This window comes from Topomyia yanbarensis, chromosome 2 (genome assembly GCF_030247195.1).
Source record: "Topomyia yanbarensis strain Yona2022 chromosome 2, ASM3024719v1, whole genome shotgun sequence".
Taxonomy (NCBI): domain Eukaryota; kingdom Metazoa; phylum Arthropoda; class Insecta; order Diptera; family Culicidae; genus Topomyia; species Topomyia yanbarensis.
Window position 1 is genome coordinate 316,266,201 of NC_080671.1, and position 15,032 is coordinate 316,281,232.

The 15,032-nt window shown below is 41.0% G+C and overlaps 1 protein-coding gene across 1 annotated transcript in view; it reads left to right on the plus strand.

The window, feature by feature from the left end:
• LOC131683670 (atrial natriuretic peptide receptor 1) overlaps positions 1–15,032 on the plus strand; it is a 369,276-nt gene that overhangs the window by 48,091 nt on the left and 306,153 nt on the right. The window contains exon 2 of the mRNA XM_058965853.1: positions 10,606–11,427. Coding sequence (XP_058821836.1) covers positions 10,911–11,427 — 517 coding nt within the window. The 5' untranslated portion in view covers positions 10,606–10,910. The remainder of the gene's footprint in view (positions 1–10,605; positions 11,428–15,032) is intronic.

Here is a 15,032-nt window from a genome sequence, read left to right on the forward strand (position 1 = left end):
CCCACACTGATATGCATGTTGCATTTTGTGCAGTGGATATTCAACTAAACTAACGTTCCTGATGAGATGATCGATTATGCGTTCCAAAACTTTCAGAAGAAAAGAACTTAAGCTGATAGGCCTAAAACTCTTGGCTTCTTCATAGCTTGAGCGCCCCGCTTTGGGAATAAATCTAACAGTTATTTGTCGCCATGCTTTCGGGATATACCCGGTAACAAGACTGGAAAGCAAAATCTTTTTCAAGACATGTTTAAGAATATCAAATCCTTTTTGCAGTAGCACGGGAAGTATTCCATCTTTTCCGGGTAATTTGTATGGAGCAAAGCTGTCAACTGCCCACTTGACCGATTCAGTGGAAACCAATGTGCGTGCTAACGCCCACGAGTCCGAATCACCAGAATGAGATCTGTGAACATTGATCAACTCCGGATCGATACAACCTGGAAAGTGTGTGTCGAAGAGACAATTAAGAACATCTTTTTCGTCCGTCACATAAACACCATCTCTGGTTTTCAAGGAGTTCATCTGAAAATCATTCGATTTGGAGAGAATTTTATTTAATCTGCTAGCTTCGTTCAGACTAGAGACATTAGTGCATAGGCTTTGCCAGCCAGCCCGTTCTGCAGATCTAAGACATTTCTTATATGCACTACGAGCTGACCTGAAAGCCCTGGAGTCATCACGCTGACGCCGGTTCCAAGCTCTTCTCATAACTTTCTTCATTCTTTCAAGCTCAGCCCTCCGCCAAGGGGTTCCCCTAGTCGATTTAACAGTACGAAGTGGACAAGCTTCTTCGTAGGATGCTAATATGAATGAGTTTGTCGTATCCACGACGTCATCTAAGTCGTCTAATTGACTAATTGTTGGAAAATATCCATGAAATTTAGTCGCCAAGTTTTCCAAAAAGAGGTCCCAGTTTGTAGATTTAGGATATGTCACCACATTGAAGGTGACATCAAAATGATCGAAAAATATATATTTATGATCGGATAGAGACGATTCAGTTTCATTTGGAACCTGCCAATTTCCCAGTTCATGCAAAATTCTATCAGAGCAAAGTGTTATGTCTAACACCTCCTCCCTCCCAGATCTCGCAAAAGTTGGTCGGTTTCCCACATTCAGAATATGGAGATTTGTACTACTTATGTACTCCATCAGTTCAGAGCCTCTCAGATTGATGTCTGAGCTGCCCCAAATGCTGTGATGAGCATTCGCATCACTGCCGATAATGAGCGGAAGCCCATTTCTGCTACAATATGATACAACGCTTTTGAAATCATCAGAAGGAGATGATTCGTTATGCGGTAGGTATGCTGAACAATATATATATTTTTTGTCTACGTTTCCGACAGTCAATGTAACTGTGACAACACAGATATCCCGAGTTGTGAGCTCCGATATGAGACACGCGTCAATAGCCTTATTTGCAAGAATGCAAGCACGAGGCATTTCACGTGGGTTAGTCATGCCTGTCTTGTTGTAAGCAATGAAGGCAGTGTTAAGTAACTTTCCAAAATAGAAGTTTCCTTTATGGAAATACGGTTCTTGAACCAATGCTATGGAAGCTTTACCTTCCTGCATGAGTCGAGATAAATTCATAGTTGCTGTACGTTTATGTTGGAGATTGACTTGTGCTATTCTAACCATTGTTGATTAGAGAACTGTACATTTCATCTCCAACACAAATTGCACAACAACTAGAGGACACCAAGCGAGTTGAGATGTTAACGCATTTAACGAGCCATATCAGGTTTAAATGGGACATGATCATTTGATTCCCACGATTTGCGAAGAAAATAATGGTCCACTGTGTCAGAGATTCGCATAACACAGTAAGGGATGATTCATAAATGACGTAGCATTTTTTGAGTGATTTTTAACAGCCCCCTCCCCCATCGTAGCATTTCGTCACAAAATTCCGTATACCCCCCCTGATAATTACGTAGCTTGACGGTAACCCTCACCCCCCTCGTTGTCCCCGTAAAAAATTTAAAAAAAATCAAAAACGATGTTAGTAAGATGAAACGGGTAAGATTGTCGTGACATCAGGTCAACCCCTATTCCCCTTTAAAAAAGCTACGTAGCATGACATGACCCCCTACCCCCCCCCCTGTCGTCACACATCATCGCAAAATACAAAACTCCCCCCTCCCCCATATAATGCTACGTCATTTATGGATGGTCCCTAAGGGCAAAACCCAAACTGGTGATGGCAATGATTTCTGTTCTATACAATTGATACAATTTATAACCGCTACAGGGAGCGTGGCGAACTGTTGCAGTAAATGACATATTTTAGAAAAGCGGCACTCGTTTATGTTACGAGTGTTTTACATTTTATGTTCTGTCGCAAATTTCAAAAAAAATCTTTACCGGTGCATATGGAAAATGCAAATTATTTCATTAATAAAGAACCCTCCCTTTTTGACAAATGCAGCTAACCATTTCCAGAAACTGCCGAATGTACGTTCTACCATGTTTATAACATCTAAAAATGTCATCACAGCGTTGGTTTTACTAGTAAGTAACCTAAGTGTGGTAGGGATGGGCGATTCTTGTATCGATACTGACGGTATCGATAGTTTTCTACAAAGTATCGAATATTTTTGTATCGATTCATCCAGGTGCCAAAAAGTATCGGTATCGATACTTTTTAAACGATACTCGGGTGTGGTACCGTTTGATTTGTTTCTTTCTCTTTTTTTTTTTTTAATATTTGTCATTTACATATTATGAGCGACCGAAAATAAAAATCGCACGGACAGAACACGCTTCGCAAAACTCGCTTCAATTATATTAGAATATAGAAATTGGATATAAAATTAAAATATTAAAATCTGACTGAGAATCTCCTCTGTAACAGTCGGATAAAAAACATTCAGTTTAAAAACCGCAAAAAGTATGCGCGATTCATACAAAATCATTTGGTTTAACTGACTTTTAATCGTGAACGTCAAGATATACATAAGCTCCTACGAACGATTTATTTATTTTAACTGGTTCTTGTACTGGAGGTTCATCCTTGTCGGGTTTCGCGGTTGGGACCTTTTTAAACGATTCTTATGTTGAATGATCTCAGTCTGATTGTTACGTTTGAAGTTTATTTTCGACTTTTACATTCTATTATATTTAAAGCAAGTGTGTCGCTCCTCGCTCATATCATGCGTAGAATCGAAGTTTCCGTTCAGGAGTTTCGATTTGAAGAGTGCACAGTAAATTCTCATTTAAACTCGTAACACCGAGATCCATAACCAGAAGTTTTCGGGATGAATGCGGGACGCACTCAACAAACTTGTTGAAGTTTAACGTTTCCTAAGTGTTTACACAACTTTTGTAAGACTGGGAAATTTTCCGTAAAGATGTCAAGAATAGTCGACAAAGGTACCGTTGGAATCAGCAACAACGGCTCAAATATTTTATAAATTTTTTCTACAATATGTTCCTGGAGTATTGTAAAACAAAAGTCAACATACTAGAAAATAACTTTCTAGTACGCGTATCCAGGACGCTTTCCAGGACGTCTAGCCAGGTGAAATCAAAGATTTGTTTCCAAATACCTGAGCTACCCTATTTCTCACGGAATTTGCTACCGATTTTCACAAATTTGATTTAAAATCAAAGATACAATTTTACCATAAACTTGCTATTATATTCCATTCAGAACTCATTTTCGATTCCGAAGTCACAGGTTGATTAAGGTAGTGATATAGGCATTTCTTATATAAACGGGTACCATTATGATAACTAATTGGTAAAAAAAATTCATTTAGACATCTTTGGACACAATGTTTACTATCGAAAATGCCAACAAGTTCCAATGGAAATGGCCATATGGCAGAATTAAAGTCACATCATCACCATAAACTGCCGTTTATTTTCATCTGGATCGCATTTATTCCGAAAAGTGAGCTGCGTTGTCTTGGTCAACTATGGCTTTTCCATATAAGTCGGATCCGTAAATTTTCCCAAGGGCAGTATTACAATCATATTAGAAATATTAAGCGCCAACGATTTCTAATGTTTAGCGCAATCATAGGCACAATGCTTGATGATAAGAATTACGAACAACACCATGATGGCCAACCTAAGTCTCAAATCATAGCCACCGATTTGCTTAATTGTCCTAGTTGTACGATCCTGTTTGTTTATTTGTTTATTTATTAAGGTTTTAACCACAAGCGCCATTCGCTTTTTCTGGATGTAATATACAATTCAATTCAACAAAAATAATAGAAATAAAATTGCTGCCGGCTATTCTGGGCGCTTTCTGTTTCTTGTATTAATTTTATTTCGTGGTAGTGAGCATTGGTCAGGTTTACCCTTTGCCGCTGGCTGATAATTCCGTCAGCCTTCTTTCTCGCTCGTGTTTGCGTCCATATCGTCATCATTGGAGCTTTAATTTTCGCAGTTAAATGTTTGGCGCTTTTTAGGTTTTCGGGTGACTTTAGTATACCCGTCTTCTTTCTTGTTTATGTCTTCCCTAGGCATGTTAACTATTGGTTTGCGGATACCGTGGTATATTGGTTGTCCAGTATTCGTTTTTTGGACGGTTGTCTGTGGTGTATTAGCAGATTTCGAAGGCTGTTTGGTGGTTTTGGTTATAGTAGATACGATTTCTTTAGCTATTTTTTCACAGGGAATGTTCATAAGGTTCTTTGTATGTAGTTAACACTTTGAAATGATATGCCCGCGAAAGCCAAATATGACGGTATAGGTTGGTTTAACCGCATTCATAACCCGAGCACCGGTGAGGATGCCAGGGATAAAGTTTCTCTAAGTGACGGATTCCATTTCTTCATACTTCGACATTAATCTTTTAATATAATCCATGCTAGTACGAGGTGTCAAATCGTGTAGCCGTATTTCCGTTCGATCGGGGATCTTGGTTTTGACGTGTCCTAATTCGAGGTTGTGTTGCATACTGTTCTTCACTACGAAGCTTTCTGCCTCGGCTAAGGAGTTGAACGTTATTAGTACTACTCGTCTCGTATGGTGTACCTGTATGTGTAAAACATCTGTAAAAACGTATAAATGGACGAAATTTGTTCTGTTGTTCACTCATTTCTCTCGCAGGTGAGGGCAACGAAACTTTTCTGTGTCCATATGTAACACGTACATGTTCGAGCGGCGCGGCGTGGGCCGATTAGTTTATATGGAAACAGCACAAGAGGTACCACCATACCAGAATAATCCTAATTATTTTTTTTAAATTATGCCATTTGAACTTAATATAACATTGCGTGGGTAGCCCTTGATTACTAATGGCTGAAAAAATGATGATGCACAATCCAAAACTAAAATTTTAAAATTATTGGGAACATACCTAACCATGGAATCCTAGTGAAAGGCACTATTGCACAACTAGGTAGACTAAAAGGGGTATATTTTTTCTGTAGATGTCATCATGCATCCTCTACTGTTTCTAATTGCAATTTCTCTCCCGTTATCACGATACTGGTCGGTTAGGTGCCGAGGACAGTCCTGCGATTCCGGGGGGAGGATGACTTTCGGTTCTCAGGTGCCCCGACAACCTACCGTCGACAATGCGTGCGCTCAGTCTAGTCCTCGGCGATGGAGCTAGCCTACTCTGGTCGCGCTCAGTGGTCTACTTTAACTCTCTTCCTCAGACTGACTTGTCAAGTACCATGGTCGGTCCGGCAATTCCAGTTGGAGTGAAACCTCCGGTTCATCAGCGCCTCGACGACCCGAAGCTACGTACTGCTACGTTGCTGGCCGTTGCTTCTCTCGCCAGCTTCGTTGCAACGCTGACATGATCTGAACGACGGTTCTGTTCACCGCGTCCCATTTTTTTGTCCGCACATATTCTCTTGACAATATTGATCATATTAACGTCCTCACCGACAATGGTTCTCATTTCGATTCGCTCGTGCTCAGGCGTTTCCTCTGTATCCCCGCACGCGATGCAGAACGGCGAACTCGCGTGGCCGAACCTGTTCAGATACTTTTTGAAACAGCCATGACCAGACAAGAATTGCGTTATGTGGAAGTTCACCTCACCGTGCGCTCTGTTCACCAACACCGACAGGCATGGAATTAGTCTATGGGTCCATCTACCATTTACTGCGTTATCCCACTGATGCTGCCACTTGATTAAGGTGTCAACTCGGACTCGTTTATGGACTCCTCTTGTGCCTCGATTCCTATAACGCTCGCTATCTTCTTCGATTAAAAAGTTTATGGGAATCGTTCCAGCTATGACGTAGGATGCCTCTGACGAGATAGTTTGGTACGCGCTAGACACCCGCATGGCCATCAGCCTGAACGTGCCGTGATGTGTGCCGTCACCCAAGCAGGTCCTGCGTACCTGAGCACCGATGTGGAGACACTCGCCAGTAGTCGCTTTTTACTGCTGCCGATCGCCGGAGTGTTGGGCATGATCCGAGATAGTGCCGAAATCACTTCTACGGCCCTCCCGCATGCGTGGTCGATGTGGCTATTGAAGCTTAGCCAGTCGTCTATCATCACTCCCAGTTGTCTAACTCTCCGCTTTGAGTTAATGATATACTCTCCGACCGAAATTCTTGCCCGCTCCACTGCTTTTCGGTTGCTTATCAAAACCATCTTGGTTTTGTGGTGAGTTAACGTCAACTTCTTCTCGCACATTCAGTCTTTCACAATATCTATGCGCATGGCATCCACTGTGGACCTACCTTTCCAGAAACTGAACTGCATATTGAATAGTCCGTTCTCTCCCTCTGTGTATGTTGTAAGCCTTTTAAGGATTATTCTTTCAAGCACCTTGCCGACTGTATCCAACAGGCATATCGGCCTGTATGCTGAAGGATTTCCAGGGAGCTTGCCTGGATTCGGCAACAGCAGTAGCTTTGTCGCTTCCAGATGCCGGGGAAGTCCATCGTTGATGCACTTTTGCAACGCGATCCTAAACATATCCGAGTTCGATAGGATTGCTGTTTTCAGAGCCACGTTGGGGATACCGTCTGGTCCCGGGGCCTTCTTGGTTCTCAAGGCTTTTGCCACCACCATCAGCTTCTTCTTCGTAGTCATACTGCGTTCCGTATGGCGTGGGCGGCCAGGTCGTCGGTTCATACTGTGGAAATAGCGCTTCTACGATGACTCTCATCCTCTCCGGGCACCTATCCGGTGGTACTGCCGGTCCTCTTATCTTCACCATGGCAACTCCATAGGTGTGGCCCACGGATTTGAATTGGCGTTGTGGTATAGGTCTTATAGAAAGCCTTTTCTTACTGAGCTTGATTTCCTTGTTAAGTGCACCTTTTGCTGCCTTGTACGCTGGTATGGCTAGGGCATCCGTTTCCGACGTTTCGGACTCTCTGAAGCTTCCTCCGGGCCCGGAGAGCCGAGTGTTATATACCATTCATATATACCAACGATTCAGTTCGTCTGTCTGTGTGTATGTGTGTGTTTATGTATGTGTGTGTGTCATTTAAACTCACATAATTTTGTCAGAGATGGCTAAACCGTTTCACACAAACTTAGTTTCATATTAAAGGTATAATGCTGATAATGAATTTTTAGTTGATCCGACTTTCGGTTCCGGAGTTACGGGTTGAAGAGTGCGGTCATTAACCAAATTCCCATATAAACTTGTACCACCATTATGTTCAAATGATGTAATGCATATTAAAATGGGTGCAACATAACATGGATTTGCGGATCTAGATCACTAATGATCAATCGAAGTAGCTTTGACCACATTGGCCACCTATGACGGCTTATGATGCCCCCGGGAAACTCGCCAAGTTTCTAAGCTAATATCACACTTATTCCCCAGCGAATTCTTGACCGATTTTTACAAACTTGAGTTCAAATGAAAGATGCAGTAATCCCAATGGCTGCTGTTGAATTTCATGCGGTTCTGACTTTTGGTTCCGGAGTTATAGAGTGGTTAGTAAGGTCACCGGTTCGCAGGGTAAAGAGGTACAAGCCTATCTTTACCAGGAGGCATGCTGGTGGACTTGAGTGATTCGTAGTTATGCTGCCTAAGCTCGACCTCCATCAGCAGAAGACAAAAGTAAATCCCGTAAGGCATTAAGTCTTTTCTAATGAACCTGCCACTTCTAGTTTTCCGATCTGTATATTTCACGTCCTTGCTCTCACTTGAGTACTATGGCTCTAAATTTTCATAACTTTCCCTACCCAGTAATCTCTAGCTAACTGAATGCCGTTAAAATGAAAAAAAGTCGCCTCTTACGACATGTAGCTTACTTTCGTAGTAGCTACTTTCGTTTTCATTTAACAGTCCAAACATTCAATCCCGATTTTTAATTTTATTTTCATAAAGTGAAATTCAAACAATGTGCATCATAAAATGCAACTTATCATGCTTCAGTCTTTCAATGCTGTAGCTGGTTCATAAACTCACAGAATCTAATAGCGACAAACAAATATCATCACTAGTGTATGTATTTTCGTTTCCCCAGCAATGCGTTCAGTGTCGAAGGTATCAATATCATTCTCAATCTCAAAACGAAACCGGATGTGTGGAGAAAATAACGAAAAGGCCCTTTTTTATCCTATGCCGCAAACTCATTTTCGTTTTAGAAATGTTCTGGTGGCTTGGAAAGTAGCGTCATGTTTTTGGCAAATGTTAAAGACAATTTACGACCCTGGTTTTTACCACCGGAACAGGTGGTCCATAGTGTAATTCGTAGCCGGGTTAAAACAACCACTACCGACACTAGACGGCTTATCTAGGCTGCTCGGAGAAAGAAGCTGACATTGAACTATAGTTTCCATAGATGCCCATGCAGCAAACAGCATAAAATAATTGTAGTCAGCTTTTGGCCTAGTGATCCCATAGTGCCATGCCCGAATACATTGATTGATTTTCATGAAGATTGTGTCAACGGTATCGAATAGCATATTTTACTTTCAAAGATGGCCACTTTTTCAGGCATTCTCAGTTTAACCTAACCGCCTCAATTTACGACTTTGTTCGATTGGGAATTAGAAACCGAAGCGATGGAACAATGACGTACGACGTGATTTTACTGTCACCCGAGCATTCGTTCCCTATTTCCTGCCATAGGTAATCTATCAAAAATCGTGACAACCCTCAAAGAAACAATAATTCGCATGACTCAGGTGGATGTCACAAATGGAATAGCCTATGACACATTTTTCGCAATTTGTACTTTCTTAACCAAACATAATTCAATTTCTCCAGCCAATAGATAAAATTACAAACCTTGTTAGCCCCACATCTAAATGCGGCCATCGTGACCCATCGCTGCGCCAGTCATTAGTCTAAGTGGAAATTCAATAGCGGCAAGATTTGATTTCGTAACGGTGAAAGTTGATATTTTTGCTAGTTGGATTTGCAATAAAACTTGATGGACACTTACTTAGTAACTGAACTGGACAGACATACAGACAAAAGGATCTAGCTTGACTACATAGTTGGATGAGGTGACATTTTCCCATTCGATGATATGCTTTTATTTGCTTCGTCTCCTACTCTAGCTTACGATAAAATGTCATCCTTACAAAGCAGACAGTAGTGGCCTGTGTGTCCGTAACACGATGCCTTCTGGCGAAGCGAATTTATTGAAGTTGCACGTGGTAGAAATGTCATGTACGAAGTTAGACGATGCGAATGGAAAATAATGCGTAAATAAGCTTCGCCATTAATATTAAATTTCTATTGGATAATCAACAAGTATGATATAACAAAATAGAAATTAAAATCGCGAATCATAATAGTATAAATGATAAAAATGCACTACGCTCTTTAGACGTTCATACAACCGTGAAACTTTTCGAGTAGGCGATACTTTTGAACTCTTTTCGGTCGACACACGTCTTAGAAAGGGCAATTACTATTCGTTATTCAAAAGACATAATCAGTACAACGTTAAGATGGATACCAAGTGCTGGTTGGAATGCAGTACCAAGAATTTCCATTATCCGACCGCTGCGGCGGAGACGGAGGCGCGCACGTGCCAACAAGAACGAAGCGTCTCCATAATTTATTACTGCGGATAATTCTATATTCATTCTGCAAAAGGGCAAAACAGATCTTTGAAAATAACTTATTGTGTTCATTATTATAGTGCAGTGTGCAATTTCTAGGAAAATAATATTATCCTAAATCGCGTCTTGCGCAGAAATTATAACAGATTAAAAGGAATAAGCTTAACACGACTTTGTTTGCATAGTCTTTAAGCCCTTTTGAAGAATGAACATTTAATTGAGTGGTTTCCAACCGGGGGTGAATTTTTCCACATTGGTGAATACTGTTGTAGGGGGTGAATAATGGGGGTAAATTTTAACTTGTTTTCGTAACACTTCTGTCGGATATTTACCTTTATGTATTGGTTCGTTATATCAAGAATGAAAATGCTGGATGAGAGTGTTCAGCAACAGAGTCAAAGCGTTCATCCAAATAAATAAATAAATAATTTCGGACAGGGTGGTAAGCAACTTTCAGAAAGGGGTAAATGATAAGGATTAGTATTCGGAAAGGGGTACATGAAACGAAAAAGGTTGAAAACCACTGATTTAATTCAACTGAAAAAATTCACTAAACGAAGTGTAAATATGCAAAATCTATGAAATCCACTTTTATCATTTTTATTTATTTCATTTATTTTATTTTTTCAGGTTGTACATCTGTGAGCGATATCCGAAATATGTGCACGTGAAATCCAAAGTGAATTGTTATTTCAGCGCAATGTGTTTTTCGTTGACAAAAGGCTAATGTTGAATTTCGTATTGTTGTTTCTACGACTGAAAGCACTCGGTAAATCAGCGCAGCTAATCCATTAATGCAGAGCAATGGCCTGAAATATTGCAGTTCAGTTGTGTCAATCAAGAGTAAACAATGCCATCGGCAGTACCGATTCGGTGTCCGTAAACAAAATAAACCGACGATCGTGCAAACGCGCTAGCCGAAAATTGATAGCAGAATGTGCAAATGGTATCCCACTCAACTGCCGCCGATCATCGGCAGCGGTTGGGTGTGGAAAGGGAAATGTTTGGGCAGTCCGCTACTCACCGGAGTGTTGGTGCTGATGCTGAGCTGCTATCTACTGGCAGCGGTTCACGCCGAATGTCGGAAGCAAGATGTGAGAACGTGTGAGGCGATCTGCGTTCCCACCATTCCGGGGGGTGGTGAACCGGTAGGTAACACCACTGTCGGCGCCCGGCTGGAGACAAATCAAGTGTGGAAGTGCGAATTGCGAATCGTAGTGATTATGCCGACTAACACGAGCATCGAGGCGTCGCTGCCACGCGCCCATCCGGTGCTGCTGAAAGCCGAGGAGTATATCAGATCTCAGCAAATTATTCCGTCCTCGGTTGCAATTCGGTGGATATTTTACGACGATCAATGCGATCAGGCGAGGGCCACCGTGTCGGCTATGGACGGCACCGGCAGAGACTGTGGGCATGTCATTCTTGGTCCGACGTGTGATCTGGCTTTGGGTGAGTAATATCATTTAGTCCGCCAATTAGATGCGGTTCAGTTTAAATCTGTACATTCATTGACGAGCTAAAAGTGGTTAGTCTGAGCGATACGAAAATGTTATACTGCCGCGCTGGTGTGGATCAGATGAGTGGATATGCGTATAATTGCGCGAATCATCATTTGACACCAATTGCGGATAAAAGAAACATATTTGAAGACTTTTTTCTCATTAGGTCCAATGGGCAAATGAGAGCCATCTTTTTTCGCTTTCTCCTTCGTTTATTACTCCAAACCATACAACTTTTTAGGTATTTGTCAGTATGTTTCGAAAGGCGAAGGTTTTTACTAGCTTATTATGCAAACAGTTCAAGGAAAATCAGAAAGGTGACTGAGTAATTCGCGGAAGAGAAAGTAAACAAAGAGAGGTTCTCTTTTGTAGATTGGACATATTGAAAAAAAGTCTTAATTTTTTTACTTTCTTATAGCGGAAAAGGCAACTTAATTACTTTGAAGGGCACTATGGTTTTTTTAAAGGGCGAACATGAAATTATTGCGACACCGAAAATGTCATGTCAATTTTCTTATAATGTTTAAAATCAAACCAAAATTTTAGGGTAGTTTTATACATATATTTACTTCAAAAATCAAAAGAAAAGTTAATCGATTGAGCCTTGAGTGTAAAATTGAACGCATTTTCGCTTGATGCCCTCCATCAAAGTCTTTACAGTGTCATCCGGTACCAGTTTCTCAGTTTTTTTTTTCCATTTTCTTAACATGTCCTTCTCGTCTTTGACTGTCGTCTTGCTCTTCCGAAGTTCCCGCTTCATCATTGCCCAGTACTGCTCCACCGGGCGCAGCTCCGGACAGTTTGGCGGATTCATGTCCTTTGGAACAAAATGGATAGAATTGGCCTCATACCACTCCAGGACACTTTTAGAATAGTGGCATGATGCTAAATCCGGCCAAAATAGCGGAGCTTCATCGTGCTGCTGCAAGAACGGCAAAAGGCGCTTCTCGAGGCATTTAGATTTGTAGATCTCGCCATTTACTGTGCCCTTTGTCACGAAAGGCTCACTCCTCAGTCCGCAAGAGCAGATGGCCTGCCAAATGAGATATTTGGAGGCGAACTTCGACATTTTCTTCTTCTTAAATTTGTCGTCCACATAGAACTTGCTCTTGCCGGTGAAAAACTCCAACCCCGGAATTTGCTTAAAATCGGCTTTTATATACATCACACAGGAGCCATATTTTGTCAGCATCTTCTCGTAGAGCTTCCGTGCTCGAGCTTCAGCCGTCGATTGTTGCCGCTCATCGCGGTTTGAGAAGTTCTGTACCTTGTATGTGTGTAGTCCAGCTCTCTTCTTTGCATTCTGGACGTAGCTCTGCGACATGCCGATCTTTTTAGCCATATCACGGCTTGAGACGTTGGGATTTGCTTTAATCATTCGCTTCACCTTTCCCTCCGTCTTTTTGTTCTCCGGTATTCTTCCAGCTCCTTTGCCGTGGTCCAACGTCAACCGCTCCTGGAACCGCTTCAACACTCTGGAGACGGTTGAATGGTGAATATTCAACATTTTTCCCAACAGCCGGTGCGAAAGGTCAGGAAATTCCAGGTGTTTGGAAAGAATTTGTTCTCTCGACTCGCGTTGGTTCACCTCCATTTTCGTTGAATCGAAAAACAAGACTTCGAGCTTGACAGCATGTAAACAATACACATCAATGAGAAAGTGTGCAAAATTTGGTTGATTTTTACCCAATGGTAAAAATGTTATGCCCTGTTGAATCTGTCGCAATAATTTCGTGTTCGCCCTTTATACAGTTTTTTACGACTGTTTTATAAGGTTTTCGCAATTAGTACGGTATTTTGCACCGTTTTTTGCAAAAAAAATCCTTCTAAAGGCAAAAGACTTCGATTCCTCAAGAATTTTTTTTGTGTGGTTTTCGCAAGTTCTTTTGAAGGCAAAAAACTTAGACGACTCTTCATCAAGTTTTTTGTACACGGATCTTGCAATTAACACGGTTTCTGCTTTTATTCCAAGAACTTTCGAATGCACAGAATTTGGAAGACTTTTGGAAAAGTGGAAAAGGCGATCTTGTAGATTCTTTTGGCCCACAATTCAATATTCTGGTTGCTTTTGGAACAGTATTAACGAGTAGACGCGAAATGTCCATGGCTGAGACCATTTTAAAAATCAAGATAGCGACTTCCACTTCAGTGGAATTCTCTAAAATCCAATCAATATGAGCATTTTTGAAACGGGTTTGGCAAATAGACGCCCAATATCGATTTCTGAGGCCATTTGGAATACCAAGATGGCGACTTCCGCTTTAATAAAATTCTCTATAACCCAATCAGTATGCATATTTTCAGAGTGGGCAAAATGAGCGCATGATAGAGATCAATGTCAGAGGCCATTTAAAAACCAAGATGGCAACTTTAGTGGAATTCTTTAAAACGCCATCAATATGAATATTTTTGAAACGGGATTGACGAGTAGATGCCAAATATCGGTATCTGAGGCCATTTCGGAAACCACGATAACCACTTCGGTTTAGTAAGGTTTTCAATTACCAAAACTATGTGAGAATTTTTGGAATAGCGTTGATGAATAGATCAGAGCCTAACAGAATGATATCCCTGCGTGATCCTGAATGGAAACGAAATTCAGTTCATGCCCGCTGCTATGAATGAAATTTTTGGTTCGTTTCCCTCGCCACTCGTTCTCCCGACGCAGCGCATTCAGGTTCGAACATGTTCGGTTTCAGAAGCAAACTGAATTTTGTTTCTGTGCTAGCTCTGAGAGGGATTATGGAGTAAAAGTGCATCAGATATAGATTACGCAGTTCACTTATGCTCGTAAATGTAGAAGATGCCAACTTCTGCCTTCAAACCGTCCACATAATAACAAATGAATGCTTTGGTTGATGAAGAAATTTATGTTTCCTTTGCACACAAGCATGCGATTCTGCATGAAATTTCAGTCAGTTGGAAAGTAAGGGTGAGCGAAAATTCATTTTTTCGCAAATTTTCGGAACGAAACGAAACGATTTTTTTCGCAAACTTTGCGAAACGAAACGTTAAGTAAAATTTCGTTTAAATTCGCAAATTTTGCCGAAATTGTACGAATTTTTTGTGCCTGTTTCGCATTTCGCGAAATTTTTCGAAATTAATCAAAATTCAATTAATTTTAGAGTTGTATAACTGTTTCTTGGTTAAATCGATTTTACACAAAAATAATAACGGGTCGTCTATTGAAAGGTACACCGATGCATCGGGAGTTCTTCTCAATTCTTAAAGCCGACTTGCGATGACTGTGAAGATTCCAATAGCTGATCGGAGCAACGATTTACCTGATATGTCATGCGCATGGTGCACTAATGAGATAAATTGATTCAAAGTGCAGCTTACTCATTATACAATTAAATCACAGAGAAAAGTCGTCCAACTTGAGTGTTAACGGCCTATTCAAAGGTAATTGAGATATCTGCACCAGGTTAACTAATTTACAAATTTAATAACACTAGTTTACAAATTTTGGAGTAAGCTAAGCTAAGAAAAAAGTTTTCAAAATCGAGTTTGCGTCGCTTAGCACAAAAACAGTAGGGGAAACCGAGGAGATTT